This window comes from Wyeomyia smithii, chromosome 3, assembly GCF_029784165.1.
Source record: "Wyeomyia smithii strain HCP4-BCI-WySm-NY-G18 chromosome 3, ASM2978416v1, whole genome shotgun sequence".
Taxonomy (NCBI): domain Eukaryota; kingdom Metazoa; phylum Arthropoda; class Insecta; order Diptera; family Culicidae; genus Wyeomyia; species Wyeomyia smithii.
Window position 1 is genome coordinate 214,377,661 of NC_073696.1, and position 25,357 is coordinate 214,403,017.

The 25,357-nt window shown below is 40.0% G+C and overlaps 1 protein-coding gene across 3 annotated transcripts in view; it reads left to right on the top strand.

Moving 5' to 3' along the window:
- Window positions 1-25,357, top strand: part of LOC129726729 (B-cell lymphoma/leukemia 11B) — a 188,616-nt gene that overhangs the window by 153,722 nt on the left and 9,537 nt on the right. For all 3 annotated transcript variants that reach the window (XM_055683769.1, XM_055683770.1, XM_055683768.1), the window contains exons 2-4: window positions 5,737-5,886; window positions 5,982-6,170; window positions 13,367-13,708. In XM_055683769.1, coding sequence (XP_055539744.1) covers window positions 5,737-5,886; window positions 5,982-6,170; window positions 13,367-13,708 — 681 coding nt within the window. The remainder of the gene's footprint in view (window positions 1-5,736; window positions 5,887-5,981; window positions 6,171-13,366; window positions 13,709-25,357) is intronic.

The following is a 25,357-nucleotide window of genomic DNA, read 5'->3' on the forward strand; positions in this document are numbered from 1 at the left end:
AAAAAAATTCTTTTATTTTAAAATTCTTAAAATTAAACGAAAACATTAATGACAAATCTTCCATACTCATAATTTTAAATCTACTCATTCGAGTTACACTTTTCCAAATATTAAATTTATTGACTTGACATGTAGAACAGATTAGATGTACAAGTCACATGTTTTGTCATTAGAAGCGCCAATTGTTTTAATCCACGAGACAGTTGCGATCAGCTAATTTCAGTTTGTTCACAACTTCTGACAGCCATTGGTAGGTTCAGATGGTCGCTACTTGGATAGAACCCCCATCGGGGAAGCGCGAAAAACAAATTTTCGATCGGTTACTCCAGTATCACGAGAGAAGCCATCCTTAACAAAACAAATAAAATAACCTTCTTGATTGTTTTGCAAGCGTACTTAATTCTCATTATATAAAATATTCGTTCGAGTCCACTTCACTATAATATGTGGATTTTTTTTTCAGTGTACACATTTGGGTAATATTATTGTCAAAAGTTATTCTTTTTCGAATGTCCTGTAGAACAAAATCAGAAGTGACGCTCCAAGCGGTCGAAAACGTGACTAGCTCTTCTATCATTTTCAATGTGTCTTCAGGAATTCACGTGAGAGAACTATATTGGTATTATAAGATATTTGGCGTCACTATCACCTGATGATTGTCAATCGAAAATGACTTTTAGCGCTAACGGAGACTGAGGGTTTTTATACAGTACTTCATATAGAGGGATGAATAAATTCAAATACCCGTAGTTAGACACATTTGATAGTGAAAATGTTCATCATGATTCGATGACAGTAGCCGGATAAAATTAAGTGAATATGAACCTGTTCGAGTTGAAATGACTGTGTGAAATGTTCAGTTTCATTTTTATGCTTCAAAAATATGGAGTACATTTTATTGAATATGTTCTCTATATCGAACACCCACAACAAATGTTTTGGAAAAACCCCTACCTTAGTTAGTTTCACCAATTCAAACGTTTTTCGTAGCTGTCGCAGGCGGCACACACTGATTCCATGGGTATTTCGACCCAGATCTTCTGCAACCGCGAAAACGAAAACGACAATAGAGTAAAAACTACTCTCAAAAATGCTTTCATGTAATAGACGGAAGGAACTGAAAAGACGAAATACGGTGTAAAGCATTGAAAGTCATTTAAAGATATTCCCCGTGAAAGTTAGAGTGATTTTTGATCGAAATTAGTCTGTGCATTGAATATATTGTAATTTTCCAAATATTTGCTACAATTTTTGCGTAGTTTTACGCATTGTTATCAAAATGTTAGAGGATTGAGAACGAGTAATCATCACTTTAATATGCAAAATAGCAAACTATTTTAGCCTGTAAAAGGTTCTTTGAGGGACATTAAAAAGGGTTTAATTTACTATTCTGAATAATATCAAAAGTCGGTATTAAAAATCAGACTCCATGGGGTGGAACTTTGTAATAATCAAAGGTTCTAGATTTTAATTTACGATTGGATTAATTTTCTTAAGGAAATTTTTGGTCTCATTAAAAATGAATCAATTTCATTTGAAAACAACTCTGCATCAGCGACTCAGCGAGTTGATCTTTATTGCCAATTCAAGTCAGTAAGTAACAAACTGGCAACCTCGAATGCATTTTGGTTGACGTTAAATAACACCTCCCGCACAGTCACGTCGGTAAAGCAGTACTGACCTTCATACTTCGGTTGTGCGTCAGTCAAATTATTACCAACATGACGTTTAGGAATCGCTGTTGAATGAAACAGGGAAGAAATAACATCTTTCATTGCCACTTTGAACCTGAAACTGTAAACTTATGTTGCTCTCATTGTACTGTCCGATTCTCTTCAATTTCGCTCTTATAACTAACAAAGAAAAACAGTGTCAATTTACCATTTGCCACATTTGTCATGGTTCAACTGAACCGGCACTAGCGCTTTGACACACCATTCCAAATGAGGCAGGCCTCAAAAGAGCAGAAACTGCCAATCTTATCTCCCCGCAAACAATGGACGAACCGATTCTCGAAGGGCTGAAAATTTACACTGCCGGACGGGGTCTCCATTTTGATTAGGGTGTTCCAGCTGTCTGTCAGGGCTGCGTGCACTGACAATGATTGACCGTGCATTCGTTTCAGCTGGGCGTCCATTGTTGTAGGAGGCAGACCGGAATCACCATCGCCCGCCACCTCCATTCATTTGCTTCGATTATAGGTTATTAAATGAAAGGCGAAACCTCTGGGTTTTTCTGCAAAACCCCACAAAAGCTGCATCACAAAATTTTTTTGCTCGCTATCACACTTAGCACTTAATAGTAAAATTTTATTCGATCACAGCTTCAGAGTTGCCAGGCAACATGATAACCGCAAAATCCATTACGCGGCCACAATCGGCAACCACCGACCGAAAGCTAACATCGTTTAGCTCTTGCGGTGGAGTGAATAATAATTTTCCCCGAAAACTGCTCAAACTAGTTTCGAAAGCAATCGATTGAAAGCTTCAATTAAATCCATCCCAAAACGCTGGTTGTTCGTGCTTTCTACCTTCCACCTCTCCCACTGATCCGCCCAACCCCCTCTTGATTTTTCGGACACTCTCTAAACATTCTCACACCCGGTTTCGGCTCCCGTATTGGCTACCGATCGGCTCTCGGTTCCCTTCTCTCTCTCTCGCACACTTCACTTTTATCTGTTTGCTTTATTTTTAAACTTTTCGACCCACTTCTCTTTCTCGGTCGTTTCGGGCTTCGACTCGCACCCCTTGCCCGAGCCCGGATATTGGTCACTGTCCGAAAAGAGGTGGACGCCCATTTTTCGTCGACCTACGGCTATTCGTGCGTTTTCTTCCCGCTTCCTTTCGATATCCTTTGCTTCGGCCAGCGTGCCGAAGATTACCGAACCGCGCTGACCGATGGTCAGCACAGAGGAAGGCACAGACAGACGGGCTTGGGTGCGTTCGCAGCATTATGTATGATGCTTTTGAAGATTTATCGCTCCAGGGGTGATTTCGGTTGGATGGTGCGATTGGACGTGTCGGCATTACGATAATTTAATTAATTTGTAACACGATGGACAGTCGCCAATTCGGCTTGCGGGGTTACTAGGGTTTTCTAGCTTCCACTCCGGCCAAACCGGATCACGGGACGACTGATGTGCAAATATTACATCGAAAAGCCTAATCCCTCTCGCATCACTTCGGGGGATTATTTGCTCTACATATATATGTTTTAATAGCGTCAGCCTCTGGTGGGAAGCCCGAATTACCAGAGCAGATGGATATAGATTTTCAGCAGGCCAAACCGCAAAAGCCACGGCCTGTGTGGCTGCTGTACGTACGACCGGGTTCAACCGCAGAGAGCTCTAGTTTTATTAATTTAATGACGCAAGTGGCTGGTCGCACGTATTGCCCCGATCGATGTTTGCTTTATGGGTAGCAGGTTGTGTCCCTCGTCGACTAATTCGGCTCTGTTTGCTTGTTGTTTTGCCCATTTAGCGAAACTTGACAAACTTGTGTTTGCTTATCGCCTAATCTCGATTGTTCTTTTATTTTCGGATAAGACAGACTGTGACGCCACCATGGTCCAATTTGGTGTCATTACTCAACCGTAACTCCCATACCAACAGTGAGGACGAAGACCATTGATTGTCCGCTCTGGCATGGGGGAAAAACAATGCGGCATCGCGTCTCTGTTCGTCTATTCCATGACCTTCCCAGCCAATGTTGGAACATTTTGCAAACAGTGACAACTGCGAGACGGCAGGTTCATTTATCAAATTATTGATAGTTCTATTCTGGCATCCCTTTTGCACGCTCCAGTCCAGCGATAAGCGCCCCGAGTGGGACAAAAAGCCGCTCCTGTCGAATCGATAACCGAGTTTTCCCCGAAGAGCCAAAATTAATCTAATAAATATACGACTGTCAGCTAGCTTCGACCACAGAAACACGTACGGAAAGGGACGAAAAAAAACGCGAATAGAAAGGCGAAACGAAAACAATACTGACTGTGGAACAATCGCGAATTTCTCATGTGGACATTCGCGATAAAGGACTCGAGCTGTGCTATGCTTCGCAACAAATCGAATCACCATTTTCTCCACCCAAATGTGACTCACGCTTAAGATTACTCTTGGCTTTTACGTAATAACATCGTCAAAGCCGCCCGTAATAATTAGCAATTACTTACGCAACCGCCCCTGTAACGCACTTTTTCATTACGCAAAGCGCGCTCTTGTTTTAATCCACGTTGAAAAGGTCAATAAAATTTATCTTCATCGATCTCTGCACCATCAACTCGAGCTGAAAACATATCTGCTATAATATGAATATCGTCCTCTAGCAAAGATTGCGGCATTATTTATTAACTTTTGCAGCGGTCTCCTAAATCGTTCGCACGAATTAGCCTAATATATGGCACTTGGATAACAGTTTTCTCTGCTAGTGCCATCGAGTGCGGCAGTACTACAATTGGCGTGTGTAATAAGGCAAAAGCAGCTAAAAATTACCATATTAATTGTTTCGATCCTTCGCCTGGTCGTAAAATCGAACCCCCTTTTTGCGCTGCATTGGAACTAATGTCCTCTTCATGGACCCCTTCGCGCCGGATCTTTTATTTTATGTGATTCCTCTGCAAATAGGTCAATTCGCAGCAAACCATAACCGCCACAGTTGCTTCAGTTGCTCCGTGTTGGTTTGCTCGCTCGCCTAGACCAACCAAGATCCTGGCAACCACGCAAGGCAAGGATTCCACTAAGCAGCCGGTCGGAAGTTTACGACCAACCGCCCTATTATTTAATGACTACTCTACTAGCACTCATCTGGAGTTTTCTGGCACTGGCAGTGATTTTTATTTCAATTTTGTTTCCGCTACTTTCGCCTCAACTCCTGCCCAGCCAACCATGTTCTTTACGGCACCCGCATCGAATCCTTCTCCTTGCTGTAAGAAACATTAATTACACATCTTCCAATAGATCTAGTGTTATCCTGTCCCCTCTTCACCGCAACCGAGCGCAATCAGCCTTTTCTGTTAAGAACGAAGATAAAATCGAACTTATTTGTCCTTCGAAGCACAGCGTTATACACCATCGAAAATTAGTAGTGAGACGCTCGTGTCCGCTAACCAGTCCGGCGCCTAGCCTTCGGTAAAACTGGAGAGGGGTAAAATTTATTATATTAATTCCCAAAAATGAAAATAGCGCAATTTATAACTCTTGATATAAATAAGTTTTGGGAAAGTGTTTTCACACAAACTTTTATTGTCTCCCCCTGCAGCCGCCGCTGCTGCCTAGAAGAGAACCGAGCGAGATGCTAGAGAACCTTTCGCCAAGAATGCTATTGTCCTGCGGGCAGGGATTCCTACTGTCTGGTTCGGCTGTCGGGAAGAAGAGTGGTGTGTCAACCGAAATTCCTCCAGTTCCTGACACTAACGGCCAATGGTTATTATTCTTGTAGCTCGTGAAATAAAGGGCCACCGTGGATGGAACTCGACCACTATTAGTCCCACCAACTCCAAATTGTTGAAAACGGAAAAGAATTTCAACGAACGCTCGATCCCTTTAATTAATCCAAGAGGCGTGTAAAAACCACCTCCACTTTGCTGGCCGCCAGCTTCGGCCACCGAAGTCACTCATCTTTCGCCTTCCCGAAGACTTTGTGTTGTTGTACTAGCGGCAGCAGAAATCTAATTAAATTCATTAAATTAGCTGTGATGAGATAATAATTTTTAATTCTTCTACCCCTTTAATTTCCGCAGATTCAGACACCGGAGAATCTGAAGGCACTCAAGATATCCTAACATGCGGGTCCTGTCAGAAAACGTTCGCCCTCTCCGACATTGTGCGATTCATCCAGCACAAAGTGCTGCAGTGCAACAAGGAAAACTACGGCCAGTGCTACTCGCAAGGTAAGGAACTTTTGCTATCCGTCAGTGTGGGATAGTGTACCAGTATACGTGTGTGTGGTCGAGAACTAATGGTGGTTTTTTGTTCCTACTTCTAGCAACGGCCGGTGATCGCGATTCGGACGATGGTCGACCGCTTACCCTGGCCAACTCGAGGCGACCCTCGATATCGGCGCCGATCTCAGCCCGCAAATCCAGCGGATCCCGGGTACATACGCCCCCACCGACAAGCCCTGCCGAAATGCTGCGGGACGGTGCTTCCAGTACGCCCAAGCGGCTCAACGAAGGTAAGATCTATTTGATCTATTATTACTGTTCAAAAAGCGATTAAATCAGCTTTGCATTACTTTTCCTGCGCACTGAAATGTGCTGGAAATTTCTACACGTTTTTGGGGATGATTTACAAGACTATTGAATATGTTTTGCATCACACTTGAAACTTCCTAGTCAAACTTATTCATTTATTTTAGTAAAAATTTTAGATTCTTACTTAAAATTGACAATACTAAAACGAGTGGATACACTGCTATGATTCTAATCTATATCTATCAAAAGTTATTCCAATCTATAATGTTCACAATCGGATTGCCGTGCATCAAAGAACAATTATTTCTCCGATGATCTCTTGTTTCAGTATTTCTACTAAAAGTATGTACACTGGGGTCGCTTTTTACGCGGTTGGTTGTACCGCATTTAAAAGATTAGATTAGATATATTCATACTAAACTTATTTAATACCGCGTACAAACCATCTTCCGAATTGATTAAAAATAATCCGCGTTATTGTAAAAATATCCCATTCAAAAAAACGCATAAAAACAACCCGCGTAAAAAGCGACCCCAGTGTAATCTAAAAGCTAACAAAAAAAGCTAAGCACATTTTGAAAGGGATCAAATCAGAATGCTCAAAATTTGAATCTGCATATTGTTTTCAATTTCCGAATATTCAAGAAGTATCTCAGCCAGCCATGTTTGAGGAAGCATGTGCCCCCGCCTGTGCGAACAACATGTTTTCAGTATTTTCATTAAGCAAACAAATCGTTGATTGGAAGATCTTATGCTAATTGATTGAATGGGAAAAACTGTCCACACTGTTGCAAAAAAGAGTAGATTTTTTTGGATTCCTTAGTAATCATAAAACTTCTTAAAAACAATTTCTGGGTCGTTCGTTGGGTTGAAAAGTTAACGAAAATTTTGAAATAAATATGATTGTTTGCTGAAATTTTAAAATTTCTCATTGACTCATTTTACCTAAGTCAATATAGAGATAGGTTTTTCTTACGTTATGTTTTCCGAGGAATACGATGAAACTGTCAAAATTTCAAGTAAAATTGGCTGCGTTTGCGAAAGAAATGAAACATTTTACCTTCAAAATGACTAAAAAATTACCCGGTAACACTTTTATTTGGAGCTGATATTTATTATGAATTCCTTGCCAAATTTACTTTAAAATTTCATTGATTGAAAGATCTAATGCTGGATTGAATGGGGGTAAACTAATAACACTGTTGCAAAAGAGGAAAGATTGTTTTGGAATTTTTAGTAATCAAAAACTCCCTAAAAACAATTGTTGGGTTGTTCGGGTTGAGAGTTAACAGACATTTTCAAATAAATCTGATAATTTGATAAATATTGAAAAATTTAATACTGTTTTCGTAAAAATGTTATGTCTCTAGAATGACTCACATTACCTCAGAGTGATAGGTGTTTCTCACGTAAAATTTTTCAAGGAATACAGTGAAACTTTTAAAATACAAACGATTTAAAATAAAATTGGTTGCTTCAGCTAAAAAAAGCTAATTAAATTTTAAAATGCAGAAAAAATAGCTGGCAACACGTATACTCGGAACTAATATTTATTATGGATTCCTCGACAAATTTAATTTAAAATATCCACGAAAAATTACGGATGTTTTCAGTTTGCTATCCCAGGATCAATAAATTTGAAAAATGTAGAGAGAATTCTCCTGCGATAAAATCCCATTCGAAAAATATGCTTATTAGTGCCAACAACACTATGTACTTGCGTCGTTGAATTACCCTGATAAACACAAATTTTTCCCTAGACCTCAAACAGAAAAAAATGAAAGATTATAGCTTTTTAACCATTTCTGTGAACTTTGGTGCTCTTAGTAAACGTATCTTTTTTAGAGACTTAAATTATTTTTCCCGTAAGCCGACGTAAAAGAGCACTTTGACGCACTTGTGCATATACTAGGAGCTCCAAAATTCACAGGAATGGTAAAAAGCTATAATCTTTATAGGGCAACTATTTTCAGCTTTGGGGCAATAATTTTCTTCGATGTAGACGACCAGTGTTATTTACACAATTTTTCACTTTTATTCGAGAATTTACTAAAATAAAAAAAATTCATACAAATTCGTAGAATATATGGATTTACACAAAATAGCTCTGGGATCTCTTCCCTAGATGAATAATTCTCCCAATTTCGATCAAAAGCTATGATGGTCGACGTCATTTCGTATGGAATGACCTAGATTTATTTACTTGTAGAGTTAGATTAACAAAACAAGTCTATGTAAATGATCGCTCTGCCTACAATAATACTTACAAAACACAATCTCAATATTTACCGCCTAAAATATAAATAAACACTGTAAAATACCTAATAAATACTACACTCTTGTAATTCCAATAACCATCTAGTGCCCAGTGTCGTGACGGGCTTCAATCAAACCTAGAGCTTCAATAAATACTCAAAAAATGTTTATACAGATTCATAGTGATTTTACCGAAGTTCGTCTAAAAATTAACTTCGAAACTTGAAGGTTAGTGCCTGGCTACATACTTCGTTTTCAACTCGATTAATTATTTAATCACTTTCAAATTATTTCATTTTGCAGAGAAAATATTCACGTAAAACAGAACTCAGACGTCAAAGAAAATTTACTCAAGAAGCACATAATAATTGTTTGAACAAAACAGTATTTGACTGTTTCCTTTCTGTTTTAATTGTAAAACTCTGTGTTGTTTCAGTTTTTTTTTGTCATAAGATTCAGTATAGAATAGGGTTTGCAATCCCGGGAACGAATTCCCGGGAATTGCCTTTTCCCGGGATTCCCGGATCCCGGGAATAGGAATATTGATTCGCGGGATCCCGGGATTCCCGAGCTCCTCGGAAAATTTTCCATACAATATTGCAATAAAACTAAATATCGTATCAAAACACGAAACTTACGTCGTAGAAATATACAGCAGCTTCATAGTATGCATTATACGAAGCAAATATTTGCTTCAAACGACGATCAATATTTGCTTGCCGTGTAATATCAAATTATTTGCTTAATTTATTTGTCAAAAATATATGCTGTCTTATTCAGTAAACGATGAATCAAGAAATATTTTCTTCGTCTCATGTCTTTTTTTGCTAGTGAGTTTACTACTAAGCGGATAGTTGCTTGATTTTTTCTTTGTTTATTGACAAAAAATTCTGAAACCTGTAAATTGATAAAAACAATTGAAACCCGTAAATCAATGCGACCAGAAATAAATTAATTAATAAAACTCAGTCAGTGTAACTTGGGTCGTGGCCGCGATTTCACATTAATTACGAAGGCATTCAAATGCTCTAAAATCTGGCTGTCATACACTCAGCTTTATCTTTAACAAACTAAAAGTATTGGACTCTTCAGTTTCTAATGAAATGTAGCAAGCGCTGGAATCGGTGATTTAGAAGTATTTTAGAAATCAGACACCAGCGGTGATTCAGCGATCTTAAGCAAAGTTTTACAGAAGGGAACTACATTATTTGGGCCTAACGAAAAATTGTCAGCGGAACTGAGGCGATTGATAGACGATTGTTCATGAATTTTTGGAGTGAACTTGAATAAATTTTGTTCTTCAATTGATAATTAAATTGTAAACGATTGTTTGAATCTTTTTATCAATAAACTTTATTTGAAATCTCATTTTTGCTAAGGATTTTTCCCTTTCCCGGTTCCCGGGAATTCCCGGGAAATGAGATTTTTCATTCCCGTTTTCCGAGATCTAATCTCTAATCTCGGGAATATTGCAAACCCTAGTATAGAAGGAAGGAAGATTATATTTCAAGTTGGAAAAAATGTGTTTTCTAAAGTGATAACTCTTATTTCTCATTTAATATTTTTCTTTGTCAGGCGTAAAAAGGTCAAGGTGTATTAAAGAAATTAGTTTCTATTTTATTAAAATACTATAGCGTGTAATTTATAGTTCATTATTTGATAAAAAAAAAGTCAGATGAAAGGTTATAAAGATCAAGTGTATATTTAGCAGGATTGACATTTCTCCTCAAAGAACCACTAACGTGTAGGAGAATATCTTCCACAGCAAAAACAACTACCTTCACACTGAGAAATAAACTGCTCTTACACTAAGAGATAACAAACTGGTGCGATCTTTCTCATATGAAAGGGCATTTCGCTCGATAACTAAACAACAGAGCTCACAGCAGTGCTTTTACTGTGTGTCTCTTAAGCGTTTATCAAATGAGAAGAGCATCTCGGTAGGAAAGTAGATTGCGTTGCTTGTTTTGTAACTCGAAACTGAAAAAAATAAATCCAGCCGCCCGACACCGCATATTTGCTCTTCAAACGGTATCAAATTAATCTCAGCTTTGGTCATCACGGTGTACTTCTGTGTATTTTCATTAAAGAGACTCACCACCCTTGTTTCGCTCAGGTGTGGTGGAAGCAGCAACTGTATAATTTTTATGTGAGCGGCAGGAACACAGCACAGAGAAAAATGAACAAGTTTGGTGCAAAAAATTGCTATAAGCAGCGCTCATGCTTGGTAGGAAGGGAGCGAAAAATACTCACTCTGCTCTTCCCACGTATTGAGGAAAATAACAAGCCTGATATTTGAGGAAGCTAAATTTATACCCTGGGAAAGAAAATTTCCAGCAAAATCCGACTCCATACATCACATCCAACAAATTTCTTTTTATTAGTTTTAAGGACAAAATTTGAACTTCTTTTTATTTTTAAATGAGTCAAAGTTTGAGGAAACTCATATTATTTTTATCATTATTTTTCGGTTTATTTTCTTTCGGTGTTTTTTCCTGCAAAAGTTAATTAAATAAAACTTCTCTTTAATATCATCTAAATAAGCTGATTTTCAACAATGCCAAGCGAAACTATCCTTAACATGTTGAAATCTGAAACAAACATATATGATTCTTATGAAATTCTGAAAGTTAAAAAACTACAATCTTTTATTTTTCCAGTTTGAGCTCTTAAGCGAAACCTGTGTTTATCAAACTCTTTGGTTTCGTTTGTGGCGGTCCTGAACAGGATCGTTTTAATTGGTTTTTGTTGACATAATGGTAATGGTTGCTTGCGAAAGCGATGGTCATTCACTGTAAAAAATGCTGACTTCGTTTTGAAAAAATCTTTACGCTTCAAACAAAATAGTGAAACATTTTAAGAAAGATGATTATAATGTAACTTCATGGCAGCAATTAGAATTTAGAACAGAATTTTGTCTGGCGCGCAGCTGCAGGATGCAACACGCAACAGCGTGACATACTATTACGTGGCAGAAAGTACTGCACGTCTGTTATCTGCTTCCATCCGACACGGGAAGAATTCCATTGTCCTTCTTCCAAGCTCCCAACACGATGATGCGTTTTATTTTGTTGTATGGCTTTCAGCTCAAGGTCCAGTTCCACAGGTTGAAAACACGAGATGAGTTTTTTTCTGGGGAATTGGCATAACTTGAAAATAAAGCGGAGCTAATTACTAAATGGTTCAAAAATAAACATCGCGAACAGAAAGCAAACTTGTGATTGGTTAGCCGCTGGTTTTCCAATGGACGTTAGTATTCAAGATCTAATAAGTAAAAATAACAATGCGTGCACGTACAAGTCTACACTATACCATCCTGTTCTCAGCTATAAAGCGAGCTGGTGATTGGTTGAATGCTGCAAAACTCAACCAAAAATTGGCTCAACTTTCCACTAATTTACCGCAAATTTGGAGCAAATTTCACCTTTATATAAAAAAGGCGTTTAGAATCCGATCAGTGGTAGTAACATAGGATGCATACAAGGAGGGCACATTTTCGATACACTTTCCACAGTATGCTACCCTGCTAAAGTAAGACGTAGTTCTACGTAAAAAAATGAGTTTCGAGAATGTATGCAAATTTATTCTTGTAAAGAACTGAAAAAAACTTTTCGTTCCATCTCGTGACAGATTTTGATGTGATAAATTTTGCATGGTGAATATTTGAAAAACCAACAAATATATTTTTTTAAATTTTTGTTCACTTTTGAAACATTTTTTTCAGTGTGTGTATTTTTCGAGCCAAGAGATACATTTTCCTCATCTCGTCCATAGACAACATTTCAGTAGGTTTTGAAATACAATTTTACAAAGATTGTAGCTACTAAAAGATATACGCCGTTTTCAAAAATAATCCTTAACTTAAAGTGGTCTTCCCTGTGGAAATGTCACATGTTCTCTACTCAGGGGCAAATACAAATTGTTATCAGGATCAAGAAGGTTCCGCTTGGAATTGTTGAAAGTTAGAGAAAACCAATAAGGTATCGAACGTCTTCGTCAGTGGTTTTCTTCTGCCCCTTTTTGCATAAGATTGCTGCAGAAGAACTGCCGAAGAAAACCACTGACGAAGACGTTCGATACCCTATATTTTAAAGGAAAATTTATTTCATTTATCCAGACAGATAGTGATAATTCTAGAATTAAACATTATATGTTTTTCACGTCAGAATTTGGTTGGGCCTAACGAAAAAATGTTAATAAATGCGTTCCAAATTTGTATGGGCCCGCGTAAAAAACGACTTTTTTGAGTTGCAAATATAACAAAGAGAACCGTCCTGAAACGTTCAAATCTCGTTTGAATATGATAGTGGCCAATCTAGAGACCAAAATGCAATATTTTAAATTTTGAGTATTTACACCAAAAATTGTGATTTTTTTTGAAAACTGATATATGATCACTCGTGGCCTAAAACGGAAAACGTGATTGAAATGAGGTCGATATCTTGTACCGTTTTCAAGTAATGGAGGAAAGCAACCCGCGTAAAAAAAACCGCGTAAAAAGCGACCTTACTGTATTAACAAAAAAAAAAAAATTGCCGTAAACTTCAAGAAAAAAAGAATTCTATTTCTACCAATATCTTAAAAAGAGAATCCTTATGAGACTCCAAATATTTCCTCTTTTAAATAACACTGATACCCAATTGCAATCTGCAAACGATTAGAACCACATCAAAGTTTGACGTCTCTTGTGAAAAACTATCGAATTTTGAAACCCTAAAAATAATTTTGCATAAAATAAAAACTGTTTTTGAATATTGTTTAAATATACTTCAAATAGGTTAATTTATGTTCTAGCTTGAATATCAATCCAATTTCATAAAAATAAGTTGTTTATTGGGCTAGATTCATTGCTTTTGGTTTTAAACAAGAAAATAGATGTAAGAAGAATGAATAATCCATTCGTTTATTTTTCCCTTTACAGATACCGAAACCGCCTGCTCGACGCGTTGTCCCTCCAGTAGCAGCCCGCTGGGCAACAGTGCCGGCGGCAGTGGCGCTGAGGACGAAGATCCCAGTAGCAGCAGCAACAGCAGCAGCAGCAGTAGCAACAGCAACAAACCTGCCGAACCGTCCGGTGGTGAACCACCGGCGACCGTCGAAATCAAACAAGAACAGCCGGAGTGCGGTGATGTGATCAACAGCAACAACAACAACGGTGACGACCGTTCGTCTCCGGTCAACGATGGTGAGCCGGCTCTGAAAAAGCTTCGCACCAGCGCCACCACAATAGCAGACGCCGAGTCTGCCGGTACGGCCAGCAGCGGTGAGTTTCCAATTGCTTATTTATTTTAATCGCAGAAAAAAAGCGGAATGACGTGCAAAACTGAAGCTGGACCCGTGACACCTTATAAGCCGTTTAAAGAGCACTCATTTAAATTGTGTTCCTGTCTCTTTTGATGGCATTCGCTCTGCTGGCGATGTCCAGCTCAAGCGATTAAGTGCCCTACGGTGTGCCGTCCATGTGTATGTTTACATTCATGCCTGTTTTGACCAGTAGCTTCCCGCCCCAGTAATAGGCATTGCACCACTCGACGAACACAGGAGGGACGAATGTCCCCTGAATAGACACTGTCCACTCACATGTCAATTGTGATTACATGCAGAGTGCATAAAAATATCAATTACTGCCAATTAATTATTCATACGAAGTGCTCTGTAGTCCAGTTTCCGCAACGTGCCCGGTTTTATCTCCGCTTGTCGTCTCTGCCAGCACACTGGTACTCTTGACATTTGGTCTGCCTGCCTGCACAAAAAAACCAAACCTAGAAGATTTAATCCCAAGCCGTTATTGTGTGCAGCGCAGTCCAGTTCGTTCGGTGCCTCAATAGTTCGCGCGCTTGAATGCCTTTTGACAAGCTCTCACTCTCCCCTCAACCCTTTTAACAACACAAGAAACAACCCAGATGTCCATCAAGTCACGGTAGCTGCATTTCGGTTGCATCCATTCGGCAGTCTTTGTTCGCACATCCCCTCACCTGCCCCCGTTTCCCACCATCATCGTGCTAAATCAGCACCCCGTTGCGTAAATTGGTGTTAAAACTCTAGTTCCCGAGGCAGCCGCTATCGAGAGAAAAAAGAGTTTACAAATAATATCGGTGATTTGGAAAATCCACCGTATCCTCCCGGTCCATTGTGTCATCTACGGCTGATGCTGGCCAGCTCTCGGAAGGGCGAAGGGGCCAGCTAACGGTAGGAAGCCAACGATTATGACGTTTTAACTGCGAAGGTAACCCCCGAAACGAAGCGCTCTTTGTTATGCAACCTCAATACCGAAGAGAGTTTGCCTCTTGTTCTTTACCGTTTTTATGCTTCACATTTTTTGGGTCCGAGTCAGCAAATGTCTCTCACCTCATTGTTGCCGAGTGGCTATTCAGAATGTCACGAATCGCTCGAAATCCCCTGCTTCGCCGTGTCCCGACGGTCCGCATGCTGGACACGAACTTGGCCCAGCTTCCACTCGCTTCCCTCTCGAACCGCCAGCTTCGACCCAAGTGGGTGGTATTTGTCTAAGCTGTCCCATCCGCCGCAACAGTGGCAGGCAGTGTTGTATGTTGGTGAATAAGCTTAACCTAGGCCTTTATGCAAATGCAGGACACAATCTAATGGTCGGATGCGACACAAGAAGCGGAAGCACATTTCTCGTTTCCGGACAGGGCACTGCGGCCGGCAACAGTGATGACCCCTTCTTCTCGGTTTGGCTGCGGAATACATACACACATGTGGCGCTTTACGACGTCCGATATTTGCTGTGAATTTGTTTTAAATGTGTCGACTTGAAGATTTTTACGAACGGCGCTTCTTCCCGGTCCTGAATGCGAAAGGGTTGCTTCGGGCAACCAGCACATTCGCTGTGCCCAGTGCCTGCATGTGGGGCTAATCAGACCGGTTTTATTGCTATTTTATTTCTTTGGAAACTATCGTTCTGCGGTGGTCACGCGGAGTGAGTTTTCCGCTTTCTGGAAGTGAACTCCGGGAGGTCCGCGCCGGCTCTTTCCCGGACGTTATGGTTTTTCCTGCTGGCTACAGTTCAAATGTATGTTATACTGTGAAAATGAGAGGACGATGAGGGGCAGACCGAAACTTTAAGATTTGTGCGATTTTCTTTAAATGTTTACATTTATCTGATAGAAGTTTCGCTGACGAAACCACGGATATAATCAAACGGATCGAAACGTGCCGTCTGTGCTCAGTTTCGGTCACCCGGGCACCCGCGCGTTGGAAGCAACCAAGGAAACTGCATCCGGATGCACATGAAACAGCATCGGCAAACGAGAAGAAAACGATACTTTATATCCTGTCTCGACCAATATTCTGTCGCTGCAGAAGCAAAAATAGTGTACGCCCCGGTCCTCGTTCGTCCGCGTCGTTCGTCTGCCGGAGCCAATGTCGTGTCCCCTGTGTGCTTTGTACCGAGCAATACAATTGCTTTTATGTGAAATTCCATTCCTGCAAATAATAGATTTTCCTTTTGCACCAGAATGAGCTTCTTATATCTCCTTTCCCCGTTGGACATTTCAGCCAGTGCCAGTGCACTGCTTCATGTATGGCGCGCCGGTATTGAGAACACTCGGTTTGGGTTGACAGGGGGATACTTCACAATCCTTTTTGCCGGCGAAACCCCCGTCGTGGATAACGAAGGTTGAGTCAGCTTCGTAAGGCACCGAACCACGTGAGGTGATTATCTCCTTGTGTTTCTCTCGAAAGGGAAGAGGTGAAAGGGGTAAGGGCAGAGCGCACAGCAAATTAAAATGTCAATATTGAATGTGTCTCTGGCCAAGTCCATCCACGGTGGAAATCTTCTGGCTTTGGCTGTTATGACGTCACACGTCATAACCAAACCAAAGGCGCGCACAACTGTTCCTGACATCCGTGGACTCTCCGTGGCTTATTTGCAATCCTTACGACGCCGTATAGGATTATCCCTTTTCTTCGGTAGACGGCTCGGTCGTCATATCACAAAACAGCAAGATATTGCTTCTGATTGACACAACCGACGAGAGCGTAATTGATATTGTCTTATTTGTTCTCCCGCTCGGTTGGATGGACTAAGAAAGACTGTGCCACTAGTGCTACGGGAAAGGATTAGATCCCAACTGCACTCCCAACTTCCAATCATCATATCATCTTACACTAGCAGCGAGCAGCCGGCAGGAGCAAGTACACACAAAAAAACCTCCTCTTTTCCGTTGACATTTGAATATGATTAACCCCTTTCGATTAGCACGTCCCGGGGGTGGTAAACAGCATCTGCTCGGTCGCCGTACGCTTTGAATGCACCAGCTGATATCCAACTGATTATCCGGGTTCATTCAGTCAACGAAAAAAAAATCATTGTTTACCCGAAACTCAGGTTTCACTTTCCAAAACCAGGAGGATGCCGTGAAAGTAAAACACCAGGACGAAATCGTCTGACTGCCGAACAAAGGTTACGCCTTGTGTGTGGCACCCGGCTCTCGCTCTCGCTCTCGATCGGAAATAAATTTCGATTTTATAAAAATAAGCACGAAAAAAAACAGCCCAGCCTTATGGTACGCGCACGGGGCCGGTTGTCAGCAATACAAATGATGTCTTCAATCCTTTTTACCTTGCCGCCCCGCCAACAGGAGGAGACAAAGCAAAACAAAACAAAAAACGAACGCATCTTCCGTAAATAAAACGTACGCAGCACGGAGAGCCGGAATCCGACTAACCTACAAAATCGTTCCACGCGCGATGACAGCTTGTACGACGCGAGTACAAACATGTTCGCCCCGCCGCACCGCGATTTCTGTTCCGCGGTTCTCGGAAGCGTGTGCCGGCCGCGCCATGCGGATGTGTTTTTGCCTCTTTCGATTTATTATTCATTCATACAGGCGCTGCTGCCGTTCTACACTCGACGCTTAGCAGGCTTTCCTCCTGGCAAGGTAGGCACTTCCACACGGCGACGGCAACACGCCGAGCGTAAATACGCGCGGATGATGCTAAGCGGAAAGGATGACAATGCTAGGGGATTGCTGCCTCGGAAAGCAACGGAAGGGAGAGAAGAGGTGCAACAACTCGTGTCGTTCATGGTTATGTTAATTATCCTTGTGTTTTTTTGTGCGTCTCAAATTAAAAGGATCGCGTGGAGAAAGGAAGATGAGCTTAGCGTTAGAGGACAATTAAAAAGTAGAAGAAAAAAAGAAACACACTTTCAGAGAGGGAACGCACACATGAAATGTGTTTAATATTCTTCACTCAGAGGACATAAATTTTGTCCGAAACAGGGAACTGTCCGGATCGGTTAGGATCTGAGCTGCGACCTCCAGCTTCGACGAAAGCAAAGGTTTTTATTCAATGGCGACCCTTCCGGTCGATCCTAAGCTGATAATGGGACGTACTGTAATAAAAATCGACACTACTTCGGCAATAGAAAGTGTTGACGGTCGGGCTGTGATAACACGCTTGGCAAGTCCCGGCCGGATTAGAGAGTCCATCCGACAGTAAACAGTGCCTTTGAAGACGGTTGCCCAAGAACGAAAAAAATGTAAATTTGAAAAGGACTAATTCCTCGGTGCTCGTGGGAAACAATTCCGTTCGGAATGGGCCGTACGTGACCTTACCCGATTTCGGCGCTGACCGCACCGCCATCGCGTGGGGGGATTATTTCGTGATCATGTTTATTGGGGACTCAGCGAAATTTGGCTTTCAACGGTCGCTGCCATCGATAGCTGCCGGATCGATACGATTGAGTATGGGTTAGCGGACTGTAGGTGGTTTTACCGGCAAACATTATTACTAAAGAGCCTTCGTTTTTTTTTAACTTAGTCCGGGATGATTTTGATTGGAGATGGCAAAGACAGAGCGACTAGGTTCATGACAAGAAAATTCGTTGCTCATTAGATGCTAATTGAATGTCGAAACGCCACTTCATTTCTTAGACATAGTCAGAAAAGCAATATTCTGCTAGTTGAAAAAAATATATGCAGGGCAATATTCAAAATCTGCTTCTGCGATCTGAAAACAGAAACATGATCAAAATATTCAAATAATCTCAAGTGAATCTTTCTTGGCTAACTTTTTTCCGTTTAAATGGGTGAAGCAACTCATGTATTCATTCATTTGCAGAGCATTGTTTTTCGACGTAGAACTATGCCTTTGTTTTCTGAATTGGGGTGCATTCTGTGATAGTGAAAAAAAAAACATTACCGGGGATGTTACATCAGATTTCAAATTGTTAAAACTGTTTCATCACGTGCGCGTTGCAATCATTTATATGTCTTCATATAAATAAAATATGGAACAATTTTGTGACAGCTGAGATATCATTATTATTTCAGTAGTGAAAATGATCGGAAGGTTTCATGCGACAGATCATCTCATCCTAATATGTTGAAGATATTTCTTTACCTATAATTCGATTGTGGGGCCCCAGAGAACTTTTGTTTATTTTTGGTAACAAAAATTTGCCAGAAATTTTTGAAACATTTTTTAGTTAGGTTTCTTCAACTTAATAATTCTATAATAAACACTCAATTCCTTCAGTATGTCGTATTCGCAACTTCACAAAGCCAAATCTGACAGTTTTACATTCTTTAGAGTCGTACGAAACCTATTTTTCATTAGTTTCATCATCAAAGAGTACGACATTCGAAACCATTAGACTCTAATAAATACGCATGCAACATGCATGCGGTTTCAGTTTGCAGGATACATTTCGCAAGTTTGACGCTCATTATCGAATTGTACGAATGTAATTAAAAAGAAATTTCTCTAGACTCTGCAACTGCTTAGAAAGCTAGTTTGGTTATTGAGGATCAGACTTTTGGAATACGTTTTTGCTTGTGAAAAGTTGTTTTTTTTTCTTGATTTGTGGAGGCCCTTAGAATGTTGAGGCTCAAGCCCTGTCACGGTCGCCATGCAAAGTTCTTAATTTGCTCCAGCTTCCAAGCTGGACCCGGGAGCGTCATCATTTATAATCGATACTCGTTGAGTGACGTGACTTCAATGAATCGCACTAAGCGACCAACTTATGCACGGGTCGATTGCGATCACCTTTTGTGCTCTCGTAGCAGGTGATCGCACCGAGGTTTTATACTGATGCGACATATACGATATATGGGTGGTCACATCGCTGGCATATTAATTTATATTCTAAAATGTCCCTTAAGCTGGAAGTACAAAGTCAGCAGAACAAAGAGTTAATAGCATGAAAATTTAGTGCTCATTCGATGCTCATTTAATGCCATATCGCCGAATTTAATGCTCCATCATTTCTTTGAAAATACTCTTGTTTGCTAGCTTAAGAAAATAGCTAGCAGACAATATTCGAAAATAGCATTTTTAGTCACAAAACTGTTCTATAACGGTCAAAAACATTTAATGCTCTTGAAAAAACCTGATTTTCATGATAATTTTATTGATTTTTTCTAAATTTTTCAAAAATATGATAATACATGAATGGCTTCAATTTATTCAAACATTTTCTTCTAAGAACAATCAAAATCCTTTTGATACGATTAGATACCAATTAAATGCTTCCATATGCGAGCAGTTTCAATAACTTAGGTGCATTTTTCATTAAATATATTTTTTTCAAAAATATTGTTCTGCTAGCTTAAGAAAAAAGTTAGCTGAACATTGCCCAGAAACAGCATTTTCAAGCAATAAACTGTTGTAGGACGGTCATAATAGTTTAATGCTCATTAAATGCTCTTGAAAAAACCTGATTTTCATGATAATTTTTTGATTTTGTATAATTTTTTTTAAAAATATGATAATACATGAATAGCTTCAATTTTTTCAAACATTTTCAAACATTTTAAGCAAGCAGAACAATATTTTTGAAAAAAAATTAATTTAATGAAAAATGCACCTAAGTTATTGGAACTGCTCGCATATGGTAGCATTTAAAATGATAATTATTTTTGAAAAATTTAGAAAAAATCAATAAAATTATCATGAAAATCAGGTTTTTTCAAGAGCATTTAATGAGCATTAAATTATTATGACCATCCTACAACAGCTTATTGCTTGAAAATGCTGTTTCTGGCCAATGTTCTACTAACTTTTTTCTTAAGCTAGCAGAACAATGTTTTTGAAAAAAAAATATTTAATGAAAAATGCACCTAAGTTATTGAAACTACTCGCATATGGAAGCATTTAATTGGTATCTAATCGTATCAAAAGGATTTTGATTGTTTTCAGGAGAAAATGTTTGAATAAATTGAAGCCATTCATGTATTATCATATTTTTGAAAAATTTAGAAAAAAAAACAATAAAATTAAATGAGCATTAAATGTTTTTGACCGTTATAGAACAGTTTTGTGACTAAAAATGCTATTTTCGAATATTATCTGCTAGCTATTTTCTTGAGCTAGCAAACAAGAGCATTTTACAAAGAAATGATGGAGCATTAAATTCGGCGATATGGCATTAAATGAGCATCGAATGAGCACTAAATTTTCATGCTATTAACTCTTTGTTCTGCTGACTTTGTACTTTCAGCTTAAGGGACATTATTCTAAATGGTGCTTGGAAAAAGTTCATTACACCTGGAACCCCCCCTGAATCCGGATCTGCTTATAATTATGATTGCCACGTCGATTATTCGTCTCAGAGTCGTACAAAAAGACCTCCACTGTCGACGATCAGCCGCTTTCGTTTTCACTTGATGCCAGCTAAGGTTTCCTCCGACAGCCTGTATGTAGGCTTCTCCCCCGGTTTTGTGGCTTCCAGTCAAATGCTTCTTCGAAGATTTTTGTCGCACCCCGTCACAGCGTCCCGAATCTCAGTTTCAATTGCCCTCTGATGGCACCGGAGATGAAGTTCCGCGTTAGAAATCTGATTCTCAGGCCACCAAGCGCGGATAATATTCCGCAGAGAGCAGATAACAAACACTTGCAGCTTTTGCGTCGTCTCCGTAGATGTGCTCTACGTTTCACAGCCGTACTATAACGCGGACTTTATGTTTGAGACTTGACTATAAGATGTTCCGGAGACTCACAAAAGTACCTCGAGCCTATCTAATCCGGGTTTTTATATTCTCACGTCCGTTTGGCGTCATCTGTGTATCAAGATATTGGAGGATTTGTACCTTTTGAACTTTGATGAGATGGACTAACTTCTCTCGGACTCCTTTTCGCCTAAGTGCAGTGCAGATATTTTCATGTTTAAGACGGTCAAACGCTTCTTCGAGATCAACGAATACCACTTCACTTGTAACGGACATCAGTAAAGGTTCCTTCTCCACTTTCGGCCGATGCACGTGTGGTCAAAAAAGGATAGCATCGCAGCGGAGCTTATCAAGCTAGGCCCAAATAGGCAGTCTGCATCAGCTGATAGTCAGGATATAGGATACAGAACAGCTGCCGGAGAAGTGGGCGGAGGAGGGAGTAATATGCCCAATATTCAAAAAGGATGAAAAGTTTGAATGTGAGAACTACCGAGCGATCACGATTCTCAACGCAGCCTACAAAGTGCGCTCCCTGACCATCTTTGGCTTTCTCTCGCCGCTAACATGAAGGTTTTTGGGAAATTATCAAGCCGATTTTGTGGATGGGCGATCGACAACGGACCAAATCTTTACGCTACGGCAGATCCTCCAAAATAGTTGCTATGACCAAGTCTCCACGCACCACCCATTCATCGATTTTAAAACCGCTTACGACTGAGTAGAGCTGTGTAGGACCGGGCGGCTTTTAACAATAAATCCAGCCAGCTCATCATTCCAGCAATGACCCAAATAGGGTCCGACAAGACACCATCCTGCAAAAATTTACTCGAGAATGCCTCGTACTGTGCTTCGATTAGATGGACTATCTCATCTGGGGCTCCTCTTCGGCTAAGTGCAGCCCAGATGTTTTCTTGTTTGGGACGGTCTAACGCTTTTCCGAAATCAACGAATACAGGCACAGGTGAGTTCTGGAATTCGTTGACTTGCTCCAGTATTATACGAATCGTTGATCGTCCTGCACGGAATCCAGCTTGTTGCCGTCGGAATGTAGCGTCGATGTTCTTCTGGATCACTGTTAAGGATTACTTTGCAGAATATTTTGAGCGTTATACAGAATAACGTAATGTCACGCCAGTTGCCACATTCCGTAAGGTCTTCTTTTCTGGATCACCTGTAGAGCATTTCGAGCGTTATACAGAGCAACGTTACTCCACGCCAGTAACGATATTCTGTAAGGTCTCCTTTCTTAAGGCCTATGCACAATTTGTGCTCAACTTCCAGCATATTAGCAGAAATGCAATTAACTTCTGGCGACTTGAGGGATTTCGCGCTTTTAATTGCCGCTTTGATTTCAACCAGTGATGATGCCTTAGAGTTAACGTGGTTAATACGACGGAATCTGGGTGCCGCTCATTGCATTTTATATTGGTCATCGCCATTCGGGACAAGAAAGAGTTGGTCGAAGTGCTCGGTCCAACGCTTGAGCTGACCTGCATGGACCAGAATGCCACCAAAAGCATTCTAACATTAGTTCTGGCATCACTGAAGCGGCTCTTTCTCCCTCCTTTTCCAGCTCGGCGTATCGTTGGTTGTGGGACTGACTGTACGCGCCCTTTCAATTCCGGTTTTCACCATTCTCCGTTCGTCGAAAATCCTCTAGGTTTCCGCCAACATCCAATCCTTTCTCCCGTTCTTGTTGCTGGTCCACTGTTCTTCAACTGTTCCATTGGTGTGTAGTTCCAAGGATCGAGTTCAAGTTGTTCGACGTTAGCCCTATTTACCTCTGGGTTCTTCCACCGGTCGACGACATTTGATTTCCTTCTCATGGCGTTGGACAAGCGCGATGACGAGGTGATGGTCGGAGGCAATGTCGGCACTTCACTTGTTACGGACATCAAAAAGGCTCCTTTTCCACTTTCGGCTGTTGCAAATGTGTTGAGCTATCTCTAGAGACTCAAGTGACCTTATCTGCTGGTCGATGGGAGAAGAGCCACAGAACTCTACAAACAGCTCCACCGTGGTGCCCATGATTCTCAAGGTCCACGGAGCCAATCTTTGCGTTGATGTCGCCTATGTGGATTTGGATGTCACCTTTTGGTAGCTTCCCACCCCACGCTGTACAGCTGACTACAAAAATAATCTTCACCTGCAAATCGACAACGTTGGTCGGCGTATTGCACTAGACCATCGTAAGGTTTCTCTCCCGTGTTCTAAATCTAGCTACGGTTATTTGTTCGTTTTCCGCGCTATGCAGGAACCCGAGTGAGGTTTTTGTTTCGAATGCCAACGGCCTTCGCTCAGTCCCAAGATCTCTGCGCACTATGTGCATTCTGTGTATTCGTATTGGACGCCAGTGGGTATCAAGACGGTGAGATAGCGAGTTCAACGAGAAATGTACCGCTCGATCCGGACGACCGCTACTGAACAGGATGTGTCGATCGGCACTGCCCACACCATCATGACTAAGGACCTGGGATATAAGCCGCACAAAAAAATGCCAGATTCACGGGGTAACGATGAAGAGACTGGACAGAGCCAGAATGACACTTGCGCTACAAGCAGGTCAGGAGTTCATGTTTTCTGGTGAGAAGCTCCTTGTTTTGCAACAGACGCACAATGCACAATGGTCCAGAAACCAAATTTAGGGGGAAATTTGGGTCTAGAGCTCTATAGCAATGTTTTAGAGAAAAACTTTCTTCTACAAAGTTGTTACATGATAATGCGCTTATTGAAAAATTATCAAAAATTAGGGTGACCAAAATTTTCGAAGCATTCAACTATCTTACTTTTTTATCTTTGAAGATAGAAGAAAAACTTGTTCTACAATGTTATAGCTCCAATAATTTTAAGTAACTTTGTAAAAAAAAGTTTTTTTTTATCTTTGAAAACAACCGATTTATATTGGAAAAACACATTTCTCGCTCTAACTTCTTTATTTCAAATTTCACCCTTAAACTGCCTTTGAACAACTTTTAAAGCTTTTTGAGAGAAGCAATTTGCAATTCCGATATCGTCAATATCTCTGTTCTACTCAAAGTAGAACAGAGATATTGACGTTCTACTCAAAGTAGAACAGAGATATTCGAAGTTGGTCACGCAAAGTGCTTCAATTGTGCTCAAAATCGCAGGGATGCATCTATGTTGAAAATAATTAAACCCGTATTGCTTCGTTGGGTTGTTAAGGGGACCAGCTCCGACATAGGGTGACCATAAAAACGGCTATATTCGATGTATTTTATTTTAAAAAATTCATAACTTTTGAACCAGTTGATCGATTTTCGATCTTTTTGGATCAAATTAAAGGTAATCACGTCTAGTTAAAAGAAAAAATACCAAAACATAAATCTGGGTGCTTTTATATGCATGATGTATAAAATTATTGAAATTTTCGTCTTGTTGTTAAATTGAATTTACTCAAATTTAAAAAATAAAATATCTATAAAAGTTCCTCCATTTATAGAGTCAAGTATGCCCTTCAAAATGAGACCAAAAGATATTTTTTATGTTTGCCCCAAAATGAATGACATACAAATGAAAAATTCATGTTTTTTGATGAAAAACATCAATAACTTTGAGTAGAATAGAGATATTGACGATATCAGAATTGCAAATTGCTTCTCTTAAAAAGCTTTAAAAGTCGTTCAAAGGCAGTTTAAAGGTGAAACTTGAAATAAAGAAGTAAGAGCGCAAAATGTGTTTTTTCAATATAAATCGGTTGTTTTCAAAGATAAAAAAAACTTTTTTTTACAAAGTTACTTAAAATTATTGGAGCTATGACATTGTAGAACAAGTTTTTCTTCTATCTTCAAAGATAAAAAAGTTAGATAGTTGATTTCTTCGAAAATTTTGGTCACCCTAATTTTTGATAATTTTTCAATAAGCGCATTATCATATGTAACAACTTTGTAGAAGAAAGTTTTTCTCTGAAACATTGCTATAGAGCTCTAGACCCAAATTTCCCCCTAAATTTGGTTTCTGGACCATTGTGCAATGTCCAA